Here is a 25,535-nt window from a genome sequence, read left to right on the forward strand (position 1 = left end):
CCCTAATGATGTATCTTTTGGTTGGTTTTATTTTGTATGCTTTAATGTATTAGCTGCCTTGGCGGCCCTCATGAAGGCAGAAAGGGTGGGACATTGAAGAGTAGGAGCTCAGAAAAGGCCATTGATCTGCATCTCAGTAAAAATGTTATTGAACACTAATATCATCATCAACAACAACTTTTATTGGCATTCGATATAAAAAGTTTTTTTTAATTGCACTTTGAGGCACGTATACTCATAGGCTCATTCCGCACATGCAGAATAATGCACTTCCAAACTTTTTTGATGCTCTTTGAAGCTTTGCAGAATAGCAAAACCCACTTGCAAACAGTTGTGAAAGTGGTTTGAAAATGCATTATTTTGTGTGTGCGGAAGAGGCCATAGTGATTGAGAGAAACTTGGCTACCTCTGCTGTGTGAGAGTACTGATGAACTAAAACCTATTGGACACTGATATGTCAATGGTGTGAGTGTGTTAAAAAATACTCCATACGTCATGGGGTGGGGAGCCAACACTTGAGCACAGGAAGGTAACAAGGGTAGGAGGATTTGGAGACCAATTCCTCACGTAATATATATTTAGAACTTTAATCCCCATAGCGGCATCCCAAAGTGGCTTACAGAGCTTATAACCCAAATACAAGTGGCTCTAAAGAAAAGGATTATGGGGATTTTTTTAAAAAGCTGGGGTACCAGCAAGCACCAGCTCCTTCCTTCTCTCCTCACAGCATTTCTAGAAGATTCCTGAGGTGAGTGGGGGAGCCACTAGAACAGGGGTGTCAAACTCGCGGCCCTCCAGATGTTCATGAACTACCATTCCCATCAGTCCCTCCCAACATGAGCATTGGCGATACTGGCAAGGGCTGATGGGAATTGTAGTTCATGAACATCTGGAGGGCTGCGAGTTTGACACATGTGCACTAGAAGGACCTAATGCCACTGCGCTATTTTCTCCACAGGGGTTGTAAGACAGATGTAGCCTCCAAACCCCGATGCTGTGGCCAAGAATCCTCAGCAAGGGAAGTCAACAGTCACCAGAAGCATCTTTACCAGTCCCCAGTTTTTTAAAGCAGTCCCAACTGGTTCTCTTTCTTTAGCGACTCTGCTGAAGGACTGGGTGACGTTAAGCCCTTTATTGTGCCTGTCAAATCGTCCAGCTGCCATTTTGGCTCCTATCCCTTTAGGAAAGGCCAGGCTGTAAGTCAATCGTCAGAATCAAACTTGGATCTGAGTCTGATCTGGGGCTGAAGGAGCTCAACTTGGAAGGGAGAGGGTGGGCTCATATCCTGAGGGAACAACAAGGAAGACACTGGGTCTAAAAATGACATCTGCATCCAGCTGGAAAAATATGGTTAGGCTACCAGTTGGCCACTGTGTGGAACAGGATGCTGAACTAGGGGGACTCCTGATCTGATCTAGCAGGGCTTGTCATATCTTCTGATTAGCCAAGATAGCTGGAAATAGAGCCTCCATAGTCAAGCTACCTTTGAGTGCCAGCTGTCACTGAAGAGTATTACAGGGGAGGGCCCAATTGTGACTCTCCCAGTGGTACAGGCAAGGTCTCTTGCGAAACAGGATGCTGGACTGCACGGACACCATGTGGCTGGCTCTGATAAACTTAAGAAAAGAAAAGAAGATGTATAACTTACCATATCTCGTATTAAACAAAATTTCAACTTGCTTCCTCAAGTGACTTAAAACATCACTGATGCCATCTGGAAAAATCACAAGCAACAAGCCCAGCAATGAAATACCAACTACCACCACAACAAAACAACAACCACATCAGAAAAAAAAAGTTTGCTGGGTGACCTTGGGCCTGTCACTCAGCCCCGACCCTGGCAAGTATTTGAAGCGAAGACCTCCATGAATACCAGGGGTATGATGTGGAGGAAGGCAATGGCAAACCACCTTTCAACGCCTCTTGTTTTGTAAACACCACTAGGGGTCTCCATATGTCAGCTGTGACTTGATGGGGAAAAGTGAGATGATTCCTTATGAAAGGAGCCACAACTCACAGCCTCCAATTTTGCCTTTGAAGGAAATCCATACACAAAAAGGCACCTCCCACCCAATTCCACTTGCTTTCCCCAAAAGTAAAAACCCACACATTCCCCACAACCCGCACTTTGCAAGACTCACACAGATAGATGTTACACAATGTCAGACTCTGCAGCAAACTTTTAAAGGAATTCGGCTAATTGTACAATAAACACACCTTTGCACTCCAGTGGCTTTTCATCATGTTGCAAATCACTGCTGGGGCCTTTATCTGAAAGCACAGAGCAAAGACAGAAGTTTAGCTGAGAAGAATAGCTTGACTGACATGGCAGAGCAAGAGTTCTATGTAAATTGAAAGCTTGCACACTACATTTTGCATTGGATCCTGATACAGGTATCATTATGTTGATATGCTAATTGCCTGAGTGCAAGAGTTTCTTTGGTGGTTTATTTTGTTTTGTTTTACAGCAAAAAGTTCCATCATGAGCTAATTTTTCTACATGCAGAGATTTTGGGAAGGGATGTATATAAAAAGATCCCATCCTGTCAGCCCTTCCTGCTTTCTGAAACAAACAAATGAACATTAGAATAAAACTGAAAAAAACACACCAAAACATTCATAGTGCCAAAATACAATCTAAACACTCCTGAAGAGTTAAAAGACCATATAAAGAAGAGCACTGCATTGCTAAGTTCAAACAAAACCCAGATGAAACAGATACTATCAAGGAAGAATGAGCAAAGACTATCCCAGTAGCCAAACAAAAGGAAAAACCTTGAAGGATGACCAGTGACATTTAAATATGATAAGTACAGACAAGAAGCAAAAGTAAAAGGTGACAAAAATGGAATCAGAGGTCTAATGCAACATTCCAGAGACTCACACATAGAGACAAAGAGATTACAATAAAAATAGAATAAAGAGAACAAAAAAAGGAAGAACAAGCAACCTGTTCCACAAGATCCAAGAATTCAAAGGGAAATTTAAAGTTTGGTTAGTCATGCTGATTGAGCACACAGGAAAAGACTAACTGAACAGAACAAAATAAAGAAAAGATGGGAACAATACAGTAAACAACCATAGAGAAGAGATTAAAGGATGACAGATTCCTTCAAACAATAATCTTTTGAAGAAGAGCCTGCTGTTTTAGAAAGTGAAAGCTGCACTCAAAGCAATTGGGAGAAACAAGATGGGATGTCACTAGAGCTATTTTAAGCCACAGAAACAGAGTCCATCAAAATCTTAGCAAGACTATCTGGATTCAGAAAAGAAAGAGGCACTAGACCACATATTGTCAATTTACTTTCGTTACCTTCGCTACAACAAAGCTCTAGTTTGACTGGGTGCATCATGCAAAGTTACGATTTGTTTTAAAAGAAATAGGTACGCCACAGCGTCTGATTGTTTTGGCCAGTTCAATACATAAACACCTGGTACAATCATAAAGCACATACAGTGGGGCCCATTTGGGAACCAGCTTTCCAGGGTCCAGGTTACTGAACCTCATGATTTGCAATCACCTGACAATCTTTCACGCATGTAACTGGGATCTTCTGAGGTGACATGATTGGTTGCCGCGTCATGTAATTCGTCAGAACTGGGCGATCGGTCTGTTGAGAAGAGAGAATCCAACAATAATAATCTTGGGGTGTTTAGCAGTAGCACTAGAAGAAACTGGTTTCTTCTGGACGAAAACAATTCTCCACTGTAGCTCTTGCTGCTGAGAATGCAGAGACATCTGTCGTGGAAACGGAACATCTGCACAGAAGTTATCCTTGTACCTTACTTGCCTAAGCCCCCTTCAGCGGTCATTATCAGCAACTGAGTCAGCCAGATCGCTCCAAGGCAATAATGCTGTAACAATCTATTGCCATGATCTACTGGCCCATTTGAATTACCAGCTCTCATTTGTGATCAATCTGTGGATGACACCCAGCTGTACATATCCTTATCCAAACTTCCTGGGGATGCTGCAGAGATCTTATAGTTGCCAGATTGCAGCTAATTGGCTAAAAGGGAACAAATTGAAACTAAACCCTGAAAAGACAGTGGTGATGCTAATTGGGAAGAGGTGGGGCGTCTTGAAAGACGTTGCACTCCCCATTTTTGATGCAGTTCAGCTGATCCTTGCTGACTCAGTTAAAATTTTATTTTTTTAACAAGTGCATTGAAAGTGGATTGAAAGTAAATTATCCTGCGTGTACGGAAGTGTCCTTTGTTTACCGTACCTGGAACTGTGATTTGAATGATGTCCACTTCATCTGGCTCAATCTTGATGCGTTTTATCCCTCCCAGCTCTCCTGAGGTGCCTAAAGAATGGGAGAGGACAATAGTAAGAAACAAGGTGGGAAGAGACCTAGAGGAGGAGGCTAGACAATGAAGCTTGTACATGACCATAGCCTTGCACTTTGTGGAGAGTGATTTGTTTGGTACATTTTTTTATTTTGCTGCTCCTCCAAAAAGCTTAGAGCAGGAACATTTTTCTGCCCCCTCTCATTTTTATCCTTGCAACAACCCTGCGAGGCGTAACTGGCTGAGAGAGGGTAACTGGGTCCAAAATCACCCTGCTAGCTTCATGGCAGAGAAAAGATCCGAACCTGGATTTCTCAGATTCTTGTTCAATAGCAGCGGCCACCACTGTTTAGATTCTTGTTCAATTCTTGTTCAATAGCAAAGCCCACCACTGTTTAATTACGCCAGTCAGCCAAAATTACATTTTAGACATATTTCAAACACAAGTACTTCTCAGACCCAGCTTTCTCCGTTATTCTCAACAAAGATCATGAGGACTAGAAACCCCTCTTTCTAAGGAAAACCACGTCACGGTTTAATTGCACAACAACAGAATGAGCAACTCAGCCTGTCTTCTCTGCCTCTGCTTGGACTTTCTGACAAGATCGCCACACTCATTTGGGCTTACCTGGTTCACAGTCTCCTGAAACGGAGGACTTCTCAGACCTGACAAAGGAAAGATGTGTCTTGGTTACCAAACAAACCAAAGTCCTGAGGACTCCCCCAAGATTCTTCAACGTAAGGGTCAAACCGCGGTTGGTTGCTACGACCAAATAATGTTCTAGTGTCAAAGGTCAAGGAGAAGAGACAGGTTTCAGTTCAGCTGGGTGAAGAATTTTGTTCCTTTAGACATTTCTGAGGTCTGCTACAAACAACAGGTTTCAAAAGATGCTATCTAAACATCAGATTAATTTATTTAGATATTTTCCACCTGCTTTTTCCCTGTGGGAATCAAAAACAGTTTGCAGCATTGTTCTCTGCTCTTCCACTTTACTTTCACAACAACCTTGCAAGGTATATTAGGATATGAGAAAGTCAATGGCCCAAGGACATTTATTTATTTATTTAAATATCCAGCAAGGTTCCATGGCAGAATTGAAACTAGAACCCGAGTTTTCCTGATCCTCACCCAACACTCTAACCACTGCACCATGCTGCCTCTCTGATTCTTCACAGAACAAAATAAGCTTACCTGTGATTAGCCTGTGAAGTCCCTCCCAGATCAAGAAATGCCATTCTGTGCGGTTCAGGAGAAATTTCCCCTGAGGGACTGGATGGCTCAATCTTGGTTGAATCTTTGGTAAATTTACTTCCTGGTTACAGTCGAGACACCAAGTTTTGCCAGCACAAGATGAAGAAACAATGCCAAGATGTTGAGAGAGAGAGAAAAAATGTATTTTTAAAAAGGTTTCCAGAGGCAAAATTCATTCACTTACTGAATTGTGAAGGTACCGTATTTCCCTGAATATAAACCCTACCCTGAAAATAAGCCCCAATGCATCTTTTGGTGCAAAAATTAATATAAGACCCTGTCTTATTTTCAGGGAAACACGGTATCTTAATTTCTGTAATTCATGCCATTAAAGGTTATCTATCCATCCATCCATCCATCCATCCATCCATCCATCCATCCATCCATCCATCCATCCATCCATCCACCCACCCACCCACCCATCCATCCATCCATCCATCCATCCATCCATCCATCCATCCATCCATCCATCCATCCATCCATCCATCCATCCATCCATCCATCCATCCAACTATCCATCATCTACCTATCTACCTATAATCTCCTCTGTACTGATTTGGGGCTGAATGAAGCTTGATGAGTATGAAATGCTTCCACACTAAACAGAAACTCAAAAGTAACAGCATCGTTGGAAAAGGCTGTTTATGCCCCCTCTCGCTCTTTTTCCATCAGGGTCCCTTTACATTAAGGGGACTTGCCGTTCTCCCCCTCTTGGGGAGGGTTTTAAATATGGGTCTCGCTGGGCGCCTTTTAATTGTATTAACTGCTGTTTTTAAAGGGATTTAGTAATCTATTTTAAATTGATGGAGCCTGTGTAATTTTGTAATTTATCAATTTTGCTCTCTGTTTGGTTGTGGTAGATTTTATGTTGTACACCACCCAGAGCACCCCCGGGGATAGGGCAGTATAAAAAAAACTAAATAATAAATAAATAATATTTATTTATGTATTTATTAAAAGGCTATTTATTTATTTCAGGGCCATTTATTTATTTAAGCCACCTATTCACAGTGGCTTACAAGCAAAAAAAGACCATAAAATCAATAAAACGTCATAAATCATATGCCTAGTGTTTCCTAATTAGAGCCATTTCGGAGCTGCATGCCCAGTTCTCGAAAAAACATCCAGGTTGGCCTGGAGACACGGGCACACGCGCGTCTCCTGTAAAGCCCGTGAATGGCACATGTGGGAACCCAAAGTCATAGTTACTCAAGGCTCTGGCTAAGTGGCAGAATGAAATAAGATGCAAAATAAGGATTTAATCACAGCCCAAAGACTACACGCCTCTGTTCAACTTTTATCCAGGCACACCAGAAAGCAATTTGTCCAGCAAGCCTAGAGAATGAAAGAAGGTGCGCAACTTACCTGTAAAAATTCTTTCATCAAACATCCTGCAAAGGAAGGAGAAAAGAATATATCAACTTTGGACTGCAATCTAGTTTGAAGACCTTTAAGCAATTGACCTGGGGGAGATCCTGTTGCTGCTATTATTTAATGCTATGCAAAGCTGAATCAGAGAAAAGAGTTTGCCCAGGGCAGTCTTGGAGCGCAGCCAGTACAAGACTCAGGCCTCCAACCTGATTAGCACTCACCCTGAGTCTCATTTATGTGCTCTGTTTGTATCTGGCCTTGCTTACAAGGAGACAAAAGTGGAACTAGCTGTGACAGTGGAAGAGACATACTACTCCCTGAGCGTGGGGCAAGTTCAGGTAGGAAAAAAGGGGATGGGGGGGAGGGCTGGAGCAGCTGTTTTTCAACCACATGACACCAAAACTGCAAGAGACTAGTGCTGCCTGTACACTAAAGATCCCCCACTTCGAAGAACAGTTCTATGGGCCCCTGAACAAAGTACCCCCGACCATGCTATTTGTCGCCATTATTTCCTGTGGTGAAAAATTCATAAAAGCCAATAACCGAACACACAAGAATAATCATTGGCTGAAAAAACCCTCCAAATGCAAACAGAACCAACAAGCCTGACAAAGCCAATGTCAAACCAGAGAATCCCCCTGGAGTCATGAGCCATGTCAAACCAGAGAACCCGGGCAGAACCAGCTTAAGCAGAGGCCTTCGCTGCAAGCCCAACTCAACCAGCGTGAAATCAGAGCCTCCCAGCAGAACCCAGGGCCAACGTGGCAAGCCCAAGGGGCTTTCCCGACTGACAGAGTTGAACTGGTTTCTACCTAGGTTCGCCTCAGTGGATCCCCATTGCCACCGAGCTCAACATTGTTTTGTCTCAGGGCCCGGCCACCCCCCCCCCCCGAGAACTGCAACATCCTTTAATGTCGCATATATAGAACTGTCTCTTTTCTGCTGGAACAAGGTCGATACCACTTCAAAGCTTCGAAGTGGGGAAGCATCGAAACGACACCTCATCCGTTCAACCAATCACAAGCCGCTTTTGTGGCATGCGCAGAACGGGAGAGTCGTGTAAACTGTAAACTGTAAAAACTGTAAAAAAAGAATGCTCCCGTTTCCCGCCGTAACACAAGCGCCAATCACGATTGAGGAGCGAAACAGGCACCAAGATGATCCCGCCCACTTAGCTCGGTTCCAGGGGGCCAACTCAGTTGCTGTGGGGACAGCCTGGAATCGCCCTCCACTGAAGGGAACCGAGTCGACCTTAGCTCCCTTCTGTAGTGGGGAAAGCCCCCGAAGGAACCAACCGCCCAACTTCACTGGAGCTCCTTTCCCTCCCATTCCTGCAAAGAAGAAATACGACAGCAATAAAGCAAGCATGGCCTTCGTTCTAGGTGCTTTTGTGGGATCTGCTTGCACTTGTCTTTAACTGAGATATCTGACTACCTTCCTGCATTTTTGTGTTCCAACGATGTTTACAGGGGAGTTTTTCCTTATGAAAGGGGGCTTGAACAACACTGCATCTTGTTTATCTATTTTCTGCCCAGAGGTCCTCCTCCAAACAACTGGTCTCAGTGCCTGGGAAAGCCGCTTTCCTCCCATGGGCCAGAAATCTTGTGAAATTGAAGAAAAACAAGTCTGGGAGCCTGGCAGTGCAGTCAGAGGGAGGGGGGCACGCAAATTGACTCCTGGAAGTGGTGTGAGGGCATGCCAATGCAAGTACCCTTTCTCCCAGTACGAGGGGCAAATATGCCAGCAGGGGGAGGGGACAAATATGCGGCTTATTAACACATTCCCTTCCTTCCTCCCCAACAGACACCTTGAGGTCGGTGGGGCTGAGAGAGTTATGAGAGAACTGTGACTAGCCCGAGGTCACCCAGCAGGCTTCACATGGAAGAGCAGGGAAACAAATCCGGTTCCCCAGATCAGAGTCTGCCACATATGTGGAGGAGGGGGGAAATCAAAGCCGGCTCTCCAGATTAGCGTCCACTGCTCTTAACCGCTGCACCAGGCTGGCTAAATAGAAATAAGTAAATACGTAACGAGTTACGAGTTACGAATTTTAAAAAAGGGATTTTCAAGGTTAAATTGCAGGAAGAAGAAATTCAAAGTCATCCCTGCTATGTTGGTATGTTGCCCCAACCCACTCTCCCGTACATTGGAGCCCTTGGATTGCTCTGCACAAAAAGTAAGGCAACTATAAATAAGCATCCAAAATGTTACTAACTCTTAGACTTATGGCTCATAAGAGCCTAAACAGCCTCTCAGGAAGGGTTGTGTGTCCAGGTATGGCTGGAAAGGGCTACCTGTGACTCCTTTAAGCCAGACTAGCCAAGTACCTTTTGATCACAAAGTGAATGCGATGCCTTTCCTCCAAAATCCGTTTGAGTTTTGGGACGCCATATGTGCAAGGACGCTTGAACGGGATTTTGTCTGGGATTCCAATGATTTCCACGGCCTCCGGGTCGCAAGCAATTTTCCGGTAAGGGACAGGAACCATGTGGTCCAGACCCAAAGCTTCAGCTGAAAACAATTTGCAGTAGCAACATTAATTCTTTTAGCACAGAGGTTCTCGAAAAATGTTTTGGTCTGGGACCAAATGTTTTGCATTTATTAATATATAGAATAACTGAGCAACAGGGATGTATTTCATGGCCATTTTGCACATCAAGCAGAGGCAAACTCATCAAGGTTTTAACAGCTTCAGTTCCTAGCGCTTCCTCCCATGGCCTGGTCTGATATCTCCAATTGTGAGAGAGCCATGACCAACTTCAGGGTTCCAAGCCACAGTTTGAAAAGGACAGAAGAAGAAGAAGAAGAAGAAGAAGAAGAAGAAGAAGAAGAAGAAGAAGAAGAAGAAGAAGAAGAAGAAGAAGAAGAAGAAGAAGAAGAAGAAGAAGAAGAAGAAGAAGAAGAAGAAGAAGAAGAAGAAGAAGAAGAAGAAGAAGAAGAAAGAAGAAGAAGAAGAAGAAGAAGAAGAATTGAAGAAGAAGAAGAAGAAGAAGAAGAAGAAGAAGAAGAAGAAGAAGAAGAAGAAGAAGAAGAAGAAGAAGAAGAAGAAGAAGAGGGACTGAAGAAGAAGAAGAAGAAGAAGAAGAAGAAGAAGAAGAAGAGGAGGAGGGAGGGAGGAGGAGAGGACGAGGAGGATCTAGAAGACCCAGGAGGATCTGAGGAAGACCCAGGAGGAGGAGGAGGAGGAGGAGGAGGAGGAGGAGGAGGAGGAGGAGGAGGAGGAGGAGGAGTTTGGATTTATATCCCACCTTTCTCTCCTGTAAGGAAATTCAAGGTGGCTTACAAACTCCTTGTCCTTCATCTCCCCACAACAAACACCTTGTGAGGTAGGTGGAGCTGAGAGAGTTCCGAAGAACTATGACTAGCCCAAAGTCACCCAGTAGGAACGTAGGAGTGCGGAAACACATCTGGTTCACCAGATAAGCCTCTGCCACTCAGGTGGAGGAGTGGGGAATCAAACCTGGTTCTCCAGATCACATCCCCCTGCTTTTAACCACTACACCACACTGGTTCTTTTTAAGGTGCCACTATACCACGCTGGCGCCTTGAAAAAAATCAACAAACGTAGAGAATACCTATATCAAAGATATCCTTCATATGACCAGCAGGTGTAACATCTGCTGGTCCTTTCTAGGGAATCCTCCGCAAATTCAAGGACAGTAATGTCAAGGAAATAAATCTCCTGTGGCCAACTTCCATCTGTCCAGCATTCCCTAACCTACCAATGAAGCTACTTTTGGTAACTAGTACACAGGGTTGCCAGCTGTGGGCTGGGAAACACCTGGATATTTTGGGGGTGGAGCCTGGGAGGATGGGGCTTGGGGAGGAGGACCTTAGTGGAGTCAACAGCCCACCTTTCAAAGCAGCCATTTTCTCCAGGAGAACTGATCTCTGTAACCTGGAGATTGGCAACCCAACTAGCCCAGCACCTTAAAGAAGCCACTAATAACCTTCCTTCTGTTGCATTCTGCAAAATCTAACCAGGCTACTAATAAACCCGCCGATCAGCGAACCTAGATCGCACAACTGCGAGACCAGTCACTCGTGTCAATTCCTCACATCTTATGGAAATGGCTGCATTTGAAAGCTCGGGAAACCCACTTGATCAAACAAATCACGAGTCCATTCCAATAATGTTGAATGCCAGCACTTCAGTTGTCTGGAAACCCACAAAACAGGCTTATATACAAGCTACCGAAACTGAGTCAGTAAATCATGACAATGAAGCTCAAAAAAACCCTCTGTGGTGAAGCATTGATTACAGGGGTCGGCAACCTTTACCATCCAAAGAGCCATTTGGACCCATTTTCCACATCCCTAAAGATCTACTGAGCCGCCTCTGGTTTGGCCCCTCCACTCACCTTTCCTTCCAGCACTGGGAGGTGGAGGTGCCAGGCAGGGAAACCCCCTCTGCCCTACGGAGCAGGCAGCCGCGTGCCCCGTGGGGCATAGGGGGGGATGGCGGCTGCGGCCTGCCTGGTGCCGCCGCCTCTCGCGCTGTGGGAGGCAGAGGCGCTGGGCAAGGAAACCCCCTCTGCCTGACGGAGCAGGTGGCCGCCTGCTCTGTGGAGCAGAGGGGGGATGGCATCTGCGGGGATGGCAGAGGGGGGGTAGCGGCTGCTCTGGAGGGACATGCCCATGCTACCCTCTGACCTCCAGGGACTGGAAGGCAGTGTGGGCGTGTCCCTCCAGCCCTCCAGAGCAGAGCTGGAAGGAGAGATGAGTGGAGGGGACGTGAAAAGTGGCGCCCTCATGCATGGAGCCACCGCCAGTTTGGCCACCTTTCCTTCCAGTGCTGCTCTGGAGGGACTGAAGGGACACAACCATGCTACCCTCCGACCTCCAGGCCACGCGGAGCCGCAGTATAAGGCTGAAAGAGCCGCATGCGGCTCCAGAGCCACAGGTTGCAGACCCCTGATTTATTACAATGAATCAGGCCACTGATTCTTCCTCTACTATGGCAGAACTTACAGAATAGGGCCCCATACAAAAGTTGGGAGCTCAGACTCAGAGTTGCAGCCATGCCTGGCCACCTCCCAAAAAAGAGGCTTCCTGACAATGTAGGGAGGCTTGAAAAGTGGGGGAAAAAAACCTTGCCACTGAGAAGCCTCTACAGGGTTCAATAGAGTTGCATTGCCCAAAAGAACGGCGTAGGTCTGGATTCCTGGCCACCAGCAAACTAAAGTTGTCTCCTCCCTGGTCATGCCCCTACACAGCAGCAGCAGAGGCACTGGGATACTGGAGTTGCATCCAGCACCATATCCCAGCGCCAGGAGGGCGGCAGGTGTCAGCTGTACAACAGCAGAATCACCCCTCCACCAGGGTAAGTGCTCCGGAGAGAGTGAATTCACTGGCATGACTTCACGACTCTTCCACAGGTGGATTTGCGCCCACCCGCTCTTAATTCCATATGGCCTTAATTCAGAGGTGGGATCCAGCAGGTTCTCACCAGTTCCCGAGAGTGGGTTACTAATTATTTGTGTGTGCCGAGAGGGGGTTACTAATTGGGTCTGCTTTTCCGTTAGAAATTCCATTAGGTCCAAAAATCATAAAGTCCTGTTGTTTCCTATGTGGCTGGTTAGCGAAGGTAGAAAACGGGATAATTCTCCCTGTTGGGCTGTTTTAAAAACATGTTTTAGTAATATGGTAAAGTTCCTTGTTTAAGGAAAGTCTCCTTCTTTTGATTTCCAGAAACAAAATTAAGTATTTGAAAGTATTAATTACTTGACAGGCAGTCAATTAGAGGAGAAGTAGTTGTTTCTGTTGGCAGTAGATGATAGGACTTGCTATAATGAGTTTACATTATGGACAGAAAGATACCAGCTGGAAATTAGGAACTTTTTTTTTACAGTAAGAGTTTTTTACAGTAACAGAGAAATTATTAAATAATGCCTCCGCACTTGGAATGTCCAAGCCACTGCACGGCCATGCCTCCCCCCACAAGAGTCCCATTACTGGCTTATTCCACTGTTTGAATCCCACCACCATGGGAACCTGTTACTAAAATTTTTGGATCCCACCATTGCCTTAATTTGGTGAAGAAGTCTTTGTTATTCTAATCTGTCTGTTCTTTCTTGTTGGCCTTTCCAGTGAATGCCATCTTGACTTTTTCCAAAACCCGCCCCCATGGACTCATGTCACTAAAGGAAAACCCCAACTTGTTGGCAGAAGCTGAAATGGCTGTTGTGGGTTTTCCAGGCTTCGTGGCTGTGAATGAATGAATTATTTATTTACGGTCACAGACCAGATCATAAAAATACTTAACAAAATATACAACCAATCAAATACGATGATGTCCAGACTGGTTAGGACTAAAATGAAACTTATGTAAAAACATATAAAACATCAATTCAAAATGTAATAGAATCTTCTCTGTACAAAATATAATAAAATTTAATAAAATCTTATCAATGCAAAAATGTAAAATCTTATCTTCATAAAAACTGTTTAAAATAATTCAATTAAGCTAAAACCATTATAATAAGAATCACCTCTTGTTCCTTTTAAAAATACTCCAGGAAAATTTAGCAATCTTTAACGTTACCCCAACATCTGTTGGCTTTGTGGCTGTGGTCTGGAAGGTTTTGCTTCCAATGCTTTGCCCGCATCCCAGCACTTTGCCATCATGGTGTAGTGGTTAAGAGCAGGTGCACTCTAATCTGGAGAACTGGGTTTGATTCCCCACTCTGCCACTTGAGCTGTGGAGGCTTATCTGGGGAACTAGATTAGCTTGTGCACTCCAACAAATGCCAGCTGGGTGACCTTGGGCTAGTCACAGCTTCTCAGAGCTCTCTCAGCCCCACCCACCTCACAGGGTGTTTGTTGTGAGGGGGGAAGGGCAAGGAGATTGTCAGCCCCTTTGAGTCTCCTTACAGGAGAGAAAGGGGGGATATAAATCCAACTCTTCTTCTTCATCATCATCTATGGCAGGCATCTTTGGAGACTCTTCGCAAAACATTGCTTCTGAAGATGCTAGCCAGAGATGTGAGGAAAACATTAGGAGCAAAAATTACCAGACCGCAGCCACACAGTCTAAAAAACCCACAACAGCCAGATGCTGAAGTGTTTAACTAAAGACTTTTCAATGTCTCTGTTTTGTCTCTGATTCAAAAGCTTATGCTTCAATAAATTTTTTTAGCCTTAGAAGTGCAGCTGACTCCCAGTTCATTTTACGTAGATATGTCCTTCCAGAATCCTGAATCTACCCTCTTACAGCCCCATGTAACTGTTTTTAAAATTGAATTATACAGACACAAACATTTTATAGACTTGCACACAATACAGAGAAAAAAACACAGTGGGGTTAAAAGGGCATGGAAGGCGGAAGGAACCGTCTGTATTGATTTCTTTCAAATATTTATTCTGCCAGCTTCTCTCAGGCAACCGGGATCCAAGGCAGGTAACAAATAAATCAATAGGGGAAAAAAGCACTAAATAAATAACAATTCGCTTTTCACAAAACAGCGGCAAAAACACCCTCCTCGTTGAACAGTGTGCAAGGTATCCTGACAGCTTGTTAAGTCCGTAGATCTTCTCCATTGTCAGAGGATGTCTTATGTTCTTAGGATCCAAAGAACCTCTTGAATCCTTGCAAAATTCCCTCCAAGAGAAAGATCCCTTGTTTCTCTTCAAAAATCTATTCCAAAGTATGAAGGAGGAAGTGCCAAAAAAAGATGCACATCTTAACAACGCAAGCATATAAGGTAAGCACCATGACCATTCACAGCCTTCAAGTCACACCTAACAGTGACCCCACAGGATTTCTAAGTCTAGAGGTAAGGTGAGACTTCCTTGGTGGTCCCCTATCCAAGTACTAACCAGGACTGATACTGCTTAGCTCCTAAGATCTGACAAGATCAAGCTAACCCACACCACCCAGGACAGGACACATCTGCTCTGCCTAGTAATAATATTACTGTTAAACTAATTAAAAACCCATAGTGGTAGAGAAAGGCTCCCTTTCTATTCATATCCTGGTTAATGTAAAACAGCATGAATTAGAACTCGGGGAATCAACCACACCAAAAGAGCAGCTAAGATAAGGGACACGGAGCATATGGCTTCCACTGCTAGGCTGCTGCTAGGAAATAAAAATCAGTTTAAAAATAAAAAAATCTGCCACAAAAGCAAAACAAGACGGCTCCCCTGACAATATGCAAGCCATAAGCACCACAGATGAAAAACGGGAGTTTCCCTCCCACTCACCATATCTGCTGTTAAACAGAATTTGTACACATTCCCTCAGGGTGTTGATGTCTTCGGTTTCTTTGATGAAACTGTCCCATTTATCTAGTAGAAACAAAATAGACAAAAAAATAAAGGATTCTATATGGCATCACAATTTTGGCAGCACATCCCACCCCCCCACCCCCGGCCCCGGTCTCTCCTGCCCCACCTGGCTTGAATCCAATAGTTCCCCTCTATAGCTAGGTGAGGACTCTTGTGTTGAAGAATGGAGTCTTACTCCAATGGACAATTCCTCTGTGGATCATAACTATGAGGCCTGAGCTCCCAGTTACTAGAAAGTTGTGGCACACAGATTCTGTGGTCAGCAAAAGCTCTGTTAGTGACCCTGCTCCGTACAGTACAGTTTACTCTCCGTATCTTTGTTAACAAGCCTCTCCCTCCAATTCAACTCTGAAATGGCACCGCATCTCTCAAAGATTATGGACAAAGATGAAGGACAACTACATATTATATGAGGGAGCTGTTAGCTGATTGGCTAGTAATTAAAAAGTAACTGAAGAGGGTCTCGATTTGATTTGTGGAATGGATATAGTACTCCCATCTCCTCCACATTTTTGGGGGGGGGGGGCGTCAAATCACAGCTGGCTTACTGTGACCCCATAGGGCAGGGATGCTGAGCTAATTTGTTATGAGGGCCAGATATGACATGATTGTGACTTGGTCGGGCCCAACCCTGAGTGGGTGGCTGCCTCAGCTGAAGAGATTGGGGGCAAGGGGAAAGATTGCCTCAGGTAGTTTGCGAGCCTGATAAGCTTTCTCAAGGGGCCATATTTGCCCCCCGGCTGCATGTTTGACAGCCTTGCCATAGGGTTTTCAAGGTAAAAGACATTAGGAGGTTGTTTGCCTTCCTCTATGACATGACCCTGGTATTCCTTGGAGGTCTCTGATCCAAATGTTAGTCAAGGTCAGAGTTGAGAGTATGAGACTGATCAATAGTCACCCAGCAAACTTCCATGGTGAAAACGGGGATTTAAACCTGGTTTCCCCATGAAACATAGGAGTAAGCTGCAGTACTGCAGTCCAAGCTCTGCTCACGATCTGAGTTCGAGACCAGCGGAACTCAGTTTCAGGAAGCTGGCAAAAGGTTGACCCAATCTTCCCATTCTTCCGTAGTCAGTAACATGAGTACCCAGCATGTTTTGGTCTCTTGTCATGTCCTGCACTTGATGCTGATGGCACTTCTGGTTCTTTTTCATCCTGTCACATGACTTCCTGCCAAGGTTCAGAGTCCCAGGTTGAAAATCACTGGAATACAATGGACCAATGGATTCTGCATAAGGCAAATCCTTCTTGGAAAGCTTTATATGTGGAAGATTCCAGGTTCAGTCCCTGAGAACTGTAATTAAAAGATCTCTCGGAACAGAAGGTGGGAAATACTTTTCTCTGGGAGGTATAGAAGAAGAAGAAGAAGAAGAAGAAGAAGAAGAAGAAGAAGAAGAAGAAGAAGAAGAAGAAGAAGAAGAAGAAGAAGAAGAAGAAGAAGAAGAAGAAGAAGAAGAAGAAGAAGAAGAAGAAGAAGAAGAAGAAGAAGAAGAAGAAGAAGAAGAAGAAGAAGAAGAAGAAGAAGAAGAAGAAGAAGAAGAAGAAGAAGAAGAAGAAGAAGAAGAAGAAGAAGAAGAAGAAGAAGAAGAAGAAGTGTGACCAGTCCAAGGTCACTCAGCAGGAATGTAGGAGACACATCTGGTTCACCAGATAAGCCTCCACCATTCAGGTGAAGGAGTGGGGAATCAAACCCAGTTCTCCAAACTAGAATCCACCTGATCTTAACCACTACACCACGCTGGCCAACCTAAAGTAGATACAGAGCAGGATGGGCCCTTAGTCTGACTGTGTATAAGGCACTTTTATACATTCAAGTGATATAAGATTTATCACCCATTAGGCATGGAAACCTAATTTGGAAAGGCTACACAATTGAAAGCCACAAACCACTCACTTCTTTGCACTTTCCCCGGTTCACTGCCAACAAGAATAAGCGTACCTGACTTGTCGTGGACTATAGAGAAAAGGATGCGTTTGGAGGAATGCACATTCTGGATGAGCGGACCGCTGGAAAGAGCAGATTTCTGACTTGGAACTGATAAAGAAAGAAAATGAAGTCAGATGAGAGAGAGATCAGAATGATACAAACAGGGAAACAAAGGCTCATAATCCAGTACAGTCATTGAAGAGATCCAGTTGGCAAGGCAGAGCCTATAACCTGCTGGGAATTCATGCCTTCACATGTGCATTAGCTAATTCCAAATAGATGAAGATCTAATATAATCTGCTCAGCAGGTGGTGAAAAGTGCTGTCAAGTCACAGCTGACTTTAATATTGCACCTCCCAATTTCTGTTATTTTCCTGGAGGGAAAACAAGCTCTTGCTTCCCCCCCTCCCCGCCCCAGCTTCAAAATTTTTGGACATTTCACACATTCAGCAAAACTGTAACTAGATCTTCAGTCAGCTGATCTTGAATCTAACTAGCCTGAGGTCAAGCCCTACCCAGTTGACTGTGCAAAACTCTGCACTTGGGTCTTGGGTTTCTGTCCACACAGTTCTTCAAAGGGGTGGGATGAAGATCTTGTCTAACTCTTACCCTGGTCTCCTGCTGGCCCATGCATGCTCACCTGGACTTGACCTTCACCTGGTTTGACCACCACCACCCCACCACCCCAGTACCAGTACCAGCTCCCAATTCTGGCCCTCACAAAACGCTGTTGTAGCATGGTGGCCCAAAAAAATTAGACTGTGATCAAATCTTGCCTTATTCATGAAATCTCTAGGTCAGTGGCCACCAACATGGTGCTACTAGTAATGGAAAATAAAAAGTCGTGTTCAGAGATAATATCCTGGTTGTCAGGTAGCAACAACAGGGAGGTGTTTTGAGCTCTGAATCTGCAAATCTTTTGGGGAGCTCTTGGCGGGCCACTGGAAATGGGGTGAGGGACAAACTGGACCTTTGGTCTGATCCAGCAATTGTCTTCCAATGTTCTTTCTTACAGGCTTTGACTAGGAGTGGAAGATCTATGATCTTATGAGACCCACAGAGGCACATTTCCTGTTCCTTTCCTCTAAATGTCTTAATCCAAGGAACCTCAGAGGTCTTTTCAAAACCATTCCTTGGACAGCAAGCATTAAGGCCATTACCACAGCAGTCACCGAACTCCTGTGGCGAAGGCACCTTCGGTTCTCCTGTCGGCTGGAGCCTCAGTATCTCGTTGGTTGCGCTCACTCCATGTCGACCAGCAGGGCCCTCCTGCTTTATCTCCATGGCGATCTGCGCAGGCAGTGACACACCATACAGGAAACTGCTGGCAGTCATCCCAGAAAGAGCATCTTGATTGGCTGATTTAGCATGTGTGTTGTTGAGGCCAGGATCTCGACCACCCTTTGTCATCAGGATAGAGGAGTTCATTTCGGAGACAGGGTTAATCTCTCTATGAGAGTCCTCGGGGAGTCTGAAAGGAAGAGGAAACCACAGGTAACTTTCAGTCCACCATGATATCATAGGGATGGTAACCCAATTAGTTGGTTTAAATTGGTCAGCCACCACCATTGGTATTATTGATATTTAATGTTTTAAGGATTATTATCCTTGTTTACTATTGTTGTGTAAATTGGATCTTGAACTGTTTAAGATATTGGATTATCCATGCATGTTAGCTGCTCTGACCCCAGCCGTTGGCTGGGAAAGGGCAGGGTAGTAAATCTAATAAAATAAATAAATAAAATAAAATTCAGCACTGCCATCAGGATCACATAATTGGCAGGGATGCCCACGATCTTGGTTTATAGCAGCTGTAGGTATGCCCTATTTCTGGAGTGGGAGATGGATGTCTTAGCCCATCTACTTCAGACCCACCAGCAGCATTAGGTTGTAACCCCATGGCTGCTTGGGGTCTTAAAAAGATTAGGAAAATTTGATAAGAAATCACCCAAATGTCAAACAAGAGATCTTTAAATGGTTCTGCCCCTTTAAAAAAAGACTGCATGCCGCAGTTGTGTGGGCATTCAAACTGGGACTGTGGCATTTGTGGGCAGGAGTGGTAAAATGGTGTGAGGAGAAATGTGTTTTTTAACCTCAATGCCCTGTGCCTCTACCTTCAACCGCATTAGAAAGTCCACAATTGCTATTTACAGTTGCACAAAAAGCAGGAGATTCATTGACCAATTTCTCATCTTCTCGCTTATAGTCTGACCCTCAAAATCACATAAACAGGAGAGCAGAGACTCTTTGCATTAACAGTTGCGTAACAGGCAAAAATCAACAAATGAAAGCGTTTCCCGGAGTGCAGATAAAGCAGTTCAAAACAAACTTTATTGATTTCTGCCAACGATGTGGTTGTTAAAGGCATGGAAGTTGTGTCCATAAAGAAAAAAAAATAGCGAGATGCTCATTCAGAGTCAATGCCTGCTGCAGCCAACCTGGATGCTCAAACATTCGGCCAAGTTCGAACCTTGGATGCCCGAAACTTCGGCCATTCCGTGACTCCAAGCAAGAACTTCAACATGGACATCAACATGACACTGTATTTTTTAGATTAGTCACTAGACTAATCTAAACATGGCTGTAGATTGATTGAGGGTAGTCTTAAGTCACAGTGTTTTCTGTCATCTTAGGCTACAGAAGGGGAAAGTTGCCATCTATGCTTATAATGTCTATGATTATTGTTGCCTTATAGTTTATGATGTTATGATTATTGATGTTCTTGTTTATAATGCTATGTTTATAATGTTGTTTATTGATACTATGTTTATTGATGTTTTGTTGCTTGACGTTATGATTACTGATGCTTGCTATTATGCTGTTGTTGTTCACCGCCCTGAGCCCTTCTGGGGAGGGCGGTGTACAAATTGAACAATACAATACAATATGGAACAATACAATACAATATTCAGGCAATCAGACCACTATCCATCTAGCTCGGAACAGCTTATATTGCGTTCTGCAGATATGCTGGCAGCTGAACCAGAGAACTTCTTCATGCCAAGCTGCTGGTATATTCCTATCTCCCTCTTACCTTTTTAGCCGGAACCGCATACTGTGGCTATGTTCTAAGATGGCCATCAGAGATTTTGCATCATACTCAGTGGGTTTCCGGAAGGTGAGCCCATCAGGCAATCCAGCAACCACTAGTGACCCGGGCTCTTTTAAGAACTTCTCATAAGGTAGTGGCACGACACTGCTCTTCCCTAAGGCCTCACCTGGGGACAGAAGCGATGAGTTAGAATGCAAACGCAAACCACAATGTGATTCCAATTTCCCCTTGGCTGCAAACCCAAATGGTGTCTTTAAGCAAGCTGCTCGCCCCTCAGCTTCAGTGTCCCCTTCCCCATCTGAAATTATTATTATTTGTTCAATTCATATGCCGCCCTCTCCACAAGGGCTCAGGGCAACTTACAACAATAGATATACAACATTCAATTAAATAAACAATTAAAACAATTAAAATAATTATAACAATTAAAATCCAGTCTAAAAATCTAAGTAAAATACATTCAACATTTTATAAAATCAACAAAAAAACCTTCAAAACTTCAAATTGGAGTTGAAATAGATGGGCAACAGAGGCCATACAGAGCAACTAAGGGATGAAGGATGAAGGGTTGGCAGCAATATAATTAAGTATAAGAGTGATTGTCTTTAAGGGTACCTCAAGGTACAAATAAGGGGAACAAATCTGTACCCCTTAGGGGTACAAATAAAAATAAGAATTGTCTTTAGGGGTACCTCAACAGTAGTGACATTAAGTTCCTACTGTGGCAAAGTGATAAAGACTCTTTTAGTGTTTTGAAGGTTAATAGGTTTAACAGTACACAGATCTTTGAAGACTGGAGACCGTGTTTGACAGACACCAAGAGATGGATAACATGAAAGTTCCTGCCACAATAAATAGACTTTAAGATAATAAATAACTGACAAATAGTCTTTAAAATGTCACAGAACTTTTTGTTGTTTCCCTTTATAGGATAGTACCCTCCGGTAAAGTGCAAAAAGCAGTCTAAATACTAAATAATTTGTTTAAAGTATTAATTGTAACAGAAATGAATAAGATTAGGACAGAGGCGTAGCTATGTAAAATGGAGCCCCTGGCCCCCTTGTATCTTCACCTCTGGATTAGGACACAGTTCAAGAGTCAGGAGTCTTTTTCTACCCCATCAGCTCAGCTTACTGGGAGAAGTGATTCCTGTTCTGCCATCATGGGCATATTGGTTAGAGTCTGAGATTGGGGAAACCAGAATTCCAGTCCTATCTCAACTGAAAGAGTTAATGGGTGACCATGGACCGGTCACTTTCTCCCTCAGCCTCCCTCCAACCCAGCCCCATGAGTTTGTTGTGAAATTGGGAGCATCTTGGATGAAACATAAAATGAAAACATAAATGATATTGTAGATGGCCAGAACATGGTACCACAGCTACTCAGCTCGGAGGGGTCAACTGAGACAAAAGAAACACCAAAGGCTGTTCTTTATAGCTACCCTTGTCTGCTCTGATTCCAAGCAGCCCATTCCAGCCTGTTTCCCTTCCTCTCTACGTCCATTGAGCACCTCAAGCCCGAAACATGAGGCATGAGAACTGATAATTTTAGAACACCCTTTAAGGCAAACCAAGCACCCCCCACGGCAGGCAGCAACCTCAGGTGGAGAAAAATGAAAATGGGTCGGGATTGTTTCTTACTATAAAGCACATCAAAGACTTCCTCCACCATCTTCCTGAGAAGGTAAACATCTGATCCCTGATCCGGGGAGATCCGTGGAATGCTCCGGCCAAAGTCCTTGGCTTTCGTCTGGCTGTCCAGATCTTGTTCTTTCCTCTGTTGGATTCCTGCCAACATGGCGGGGGAGCAAGAGAGAGAGAGAGGAACAGACAGCAAAGCAGCTCAGTGTTGTACCCTGGATCCTTTAGCATTAGAAGCTGCCTGTGTGCATTCTATCCACCCATTCCAGGCCGACAAGTACTCCAGTATCTGGTGCATAAGATGGGATCCTCTTGGGTGGAGCTTGTACCTTCATCACCCAGGGGACTCAACTTCATTTTCCTTTGCCAATTAATCCACCTTGAGTCCCTACAGGGCACTTTTGCACATGCAGAATAATGCACTTTCAATCCACTTTCAATGCACTTTGCAACTGGATTTTGCTGCGTGAAATGGCAAAATTCACTCACAAGATTGAAAGTGCATTACTCTGCATGTGCAAAAGTGCCCTCCGTAAGAAAGGGGGTCTATATCAGCCCAATCCAAGGAGGGGGTGGCGGTACAACAGCGGCCAGGGAAACTGCCACCACACTGCCCCCAAAGAGGCAATCAGCAACACAGGTGCTGGGGGAGAAGGAGAAACTCCCCCCCCCCAGGAAGCCCATAGGCAAACAAATGCCACCCTTTTTGGGTGCTAAAGGGTGGCATTCCTGGGTCAAAAGTCCTTTGGGAAAGTCCCAGGAACACCCCCTCTCCATACAGGTGCAGCTTCCTGTGGTTCAGGAAATATGGCTTCGAAGATCACTTCCTGGTTCCTGTGCCACAGCACTCTACCACTCAGGTAAGTGTCTCTGTGTTGGCATCCATGCCACTTTGCCCAGCACTGGTGGCACAAACTCTGCTGCTTCCCATGCACCTTCTGCCCCCACTCCCCCCGTATGGATTGCAGGTAAGTACATAATTATTTTTTATTGTTTGCAGACATGCCTACAGAAGCCAGTGTTTTTGCGAGGGATAAAGGGTGGAAAGTATACAGCAAGCTTTTCTCCATGTTGAAAAAGAACTATTCTTGATGCAGGAGAGGATGGAACTGTTTGCTCCTGAGCTAGATTTTCTTGGGATGTGTACTAGAGCTTAACTGGAGAGATCCGTGTTCAGATTTTTATTCAGTCATGAAGTTCTCTGAATAATCTTGGGCCAATCTTTACTTGTCATCCTAACCTGCTTCATAAGAGAGCCAGCGTGGTGTAGTGGTTAAGAGCAGGTAGATTCTAATCTGGAGAACTGGGTTTGATTCCCCACTCCTCCACCTGAGTGGCAGAGGCTTCCCTGGTAAACTAGATGTGTTTCCGCACTCCTACATCCCCGCTGGGTGACCTTGGGCTACTCACAGTTCTCTCAGAACTCTTTCAGCCCCACCTACCTCACAAGGTGTCTATTGTGGGGAGAGGAAGGGAAAGGAGCTTGTAAGCCACCTTGAGTCTCCTTACAGGAGAGAAAGATGGGGTGTAAATCCAAACTCTTCTTCTTCTTGGATAAAATGGAGAAAAGATCCCTGGAATCCTAAACATACAGCCCTAAGTTCCCTATAGGAACTGTGGGAACGGACCAGAATGTCTATAATTTGTATTTGATTAAGTTGTATGAACCAAAGTTTTGAAGAATCAAAATGAAGTTTCTGTAAAAGTGACTAGTAAGACTGCTTGTTTGCAGCAGGTCAAAAAGTGAATGTTAGAAGCTTGTCAGTGATAATGCAGGCAAGCAAAGATTAACATCTTTAAGATCTTGTCACTAAAGGCCAACGTGACAGCAGACATATACATTTATAACTTGATCAGAGGATAGAACGAGCTATAGAATGTGATTAGTTAAAATAGGAAAAAAGTGTTTTTCTATATATTGTTAAATGAACACAGAAATGATAATGAGAGATTCACATGTATTAGTATTTCACTATAATTGTATAATCTTTTAAAGGTAAAATCATTTTAAAAAGGGAAGTTTTATGATCCTAAAGAATGTAGGTAGGTCAAGCCTGCATTGCCTGAAGAGGTATATCTCTCTTCAGGAGAAAACTTAGAAAACAGGTTTTTCTTGGAAACAGAGGCTAGTTTTATTGCAGCCGTCTGCATATGGGTAGAGGGACATAAGCTAACAGCATGCAGCGTTTGAATAACAGAAGGAATCAGACACGTAGAGTAGAGGCTGTCTTAATGTGACAAGGAGACAGAACTATCCAATGGGATTTTAAGGTTCATGCTTATAGCACGTGAAAGGGTTATGGATTATAATACGTGAATATGGGGATGAAGTATGACGTATGTATCTTTGTATCTATAAAGACTAAGGTCCTTCCTATGGTGGGCGACGGGCGTGTCTCTCTGTTGAGAGCACCCAGAAGGGGCCACCTTCTGTCAGAGATCTTATGTTCTTATCTATATTCTGTTCAAGTAAAAACTGTCTGTTTGTCTCTGATATCAGATGTCTTTTGCTTATTTGGGAATTTGTTTCTAACATATCTTTTCTCAAAACAGCTGAGCAGGCCGGATTTGAGTTCTGGCCTCACAGAACAGTGGGGGGGCAATGTGTCCAACACAATTTTCTGACCTCTCTCCACTGTCTTAGTGATTTTGTACTTGATGGCCCAGTATGGAAAGCCCAATGTGTGTGTGTGTGTGGTTGGGGGTTTGCATTTTGTGAATTGTATATGAAGGATGACCATTCTTCAGAGATTCGGAAATATTGGACCTAATGTTGGATTTTTGCAATTAAATTGTTTAAAGGAGGAGGCTTGCTATCTCCAGAGAAAACCTGTCTTCAACAACAAGGCAAAAAAAACCCTTTCCCCAGCATTTAGAAAATATGCATCCCATGGTAACCAACACAATGCATTTATTCTTTGAAAAACATTTGCATCTAGTACTCTTCCCCTTTGCTCAGTAGAGTTTCCAATTAAAAAAACACACAATTAAAATAAAACATAATCATCAAATAAAAATCAGGAATGGGGGTGGGAGGATGTTGGAATACAGCAAAAAAGAGCATCCCAGACTTTTATGTACCTGGGCAGGTGAATTTCTCCGCCCCCTTCAACTGTCAACGGCACTCAACATTCTATGCCTTCTGGAGCATGCTCAGTCCCTCAGGCCTGCCTTTGAAAATGTTTTTATTTATAGATCTTCCCAATTACCTGAGGAGTCCCTCCCGACTATACAGAACCCCCTAATTTGTCTGTGGATGGCATGCTTTTGTTACCGTCATGATTGACACCCCTCACCTTCTTAAATAATAGGGGGGAAATGAGAAAATGGGGGGGGCAGACGATCTGGATCCCTCCAAATCTCCCCTTCCAAGATTAAACAGGCTAATTCCCCCCACCCCTCACACACAAAAACTTTTTTCCTTTAACACAGCTGTTCTCAGAAGCGTACCAGGGGTAAATGGCGCCCGGAGACAAATTGCCTCCAGGACGCCCCCCTAGGCTCTGCTGCCCGCCTCTGCCCCCACCACCCTAGCTCTGCCCCTGATGCCCCAGGCTCCATCCCCACGGTCCTAGAACCTGCCCATGTCACCATGGACATGGGCAAGGGCTAGGGTGCCCCCCCAAGAGACTCCCCCTGCCGGCTGGGAGCCCAGACTGCAGGCTGCTGGCTGGGAGCCCAGCTGGTGGGGGGAAGGGAGGGGGGAGTCTA

At 44.3% G+C, this 25,535-nt stretch overlaps 1 protein-coding gene across 6 annotated transcripts in view; it reads right to left on the reverse strand.

The window, feature by feature from the left end:
- Positions 1–25,535, reverse strand: part of GTF2IRD1 (GTF2I repeat domain containing 1) — a 107,719-nt gene that overhangs the window by 21,837 nt on the left and 60,347 nt on the right. For all 6 annotated transcript variants that reach the window (XM_048518851.1, XM_048518848.1, XM_048518849.1 and 3 more), the window contains 13 exons: positions 21,825–21,971; positions 20,167–20,350; positions 18,293–18,603; positions 17,145–17,240; positions 15,122–15,205; positions 9,244–9,427; positions 6,911–6,936; positions 5,486–5,606; positions 4,922–4,959; positions 4,230–4,310; positions 3,522–3,611; positions 2,218–2,271; positions 1,649–1,714 (listed from right to left, as the gene is read on the reverse strand). In XM_048518851.1, coding sequence (XP_048374808.1) covers positions 1,649–1,714; positions 2,218–2,271; positions 3,522–3,611; positions 4,230–4,310; positions 4,922–4,959; positions 5,486–5,606; positions 6,911–6,936; positions 9,244–9,427; positions 15,122–15,205; positions 17,145–17,240; positions 18,293–18,603; positions 20,167–20,350; positions 21,825–21,971 — 1,482 coding nt within the window. The remainder of the gene's footprint in view (positions 1–1,648; positions 1,715–2,217; positions 2,272–3,521; positions 3,612–4,229; positions 4,311–4,921; positions 4,960–5,485; positions 5,607–6,910; positions 6,937–9,243; positions 9,428–15,121; positions 15,206–17,144; positions 17,241–18,292; positions 18,604–20,166; positions 20,351–21,824; positions 21,972–25,535) is intronic.

This window comes from Sphaerodactylus townsendi, linkage group LG16 (genome assembly GCF_021028975.2).
Source record: "Sphaerodactylus townsendi isolate TG3544 linkage group LG16, MPM_Stown_v2.3, whole genome shotgun sequence".
In the NCBI taxonomy this organism is placed as follows: Eukaryota; Metazoa; Chordata; class Lepidosauria; order Squamata; family Sphaerodactylidae; genus Sphaerodactylus; species Sphaerodactylus townsendi.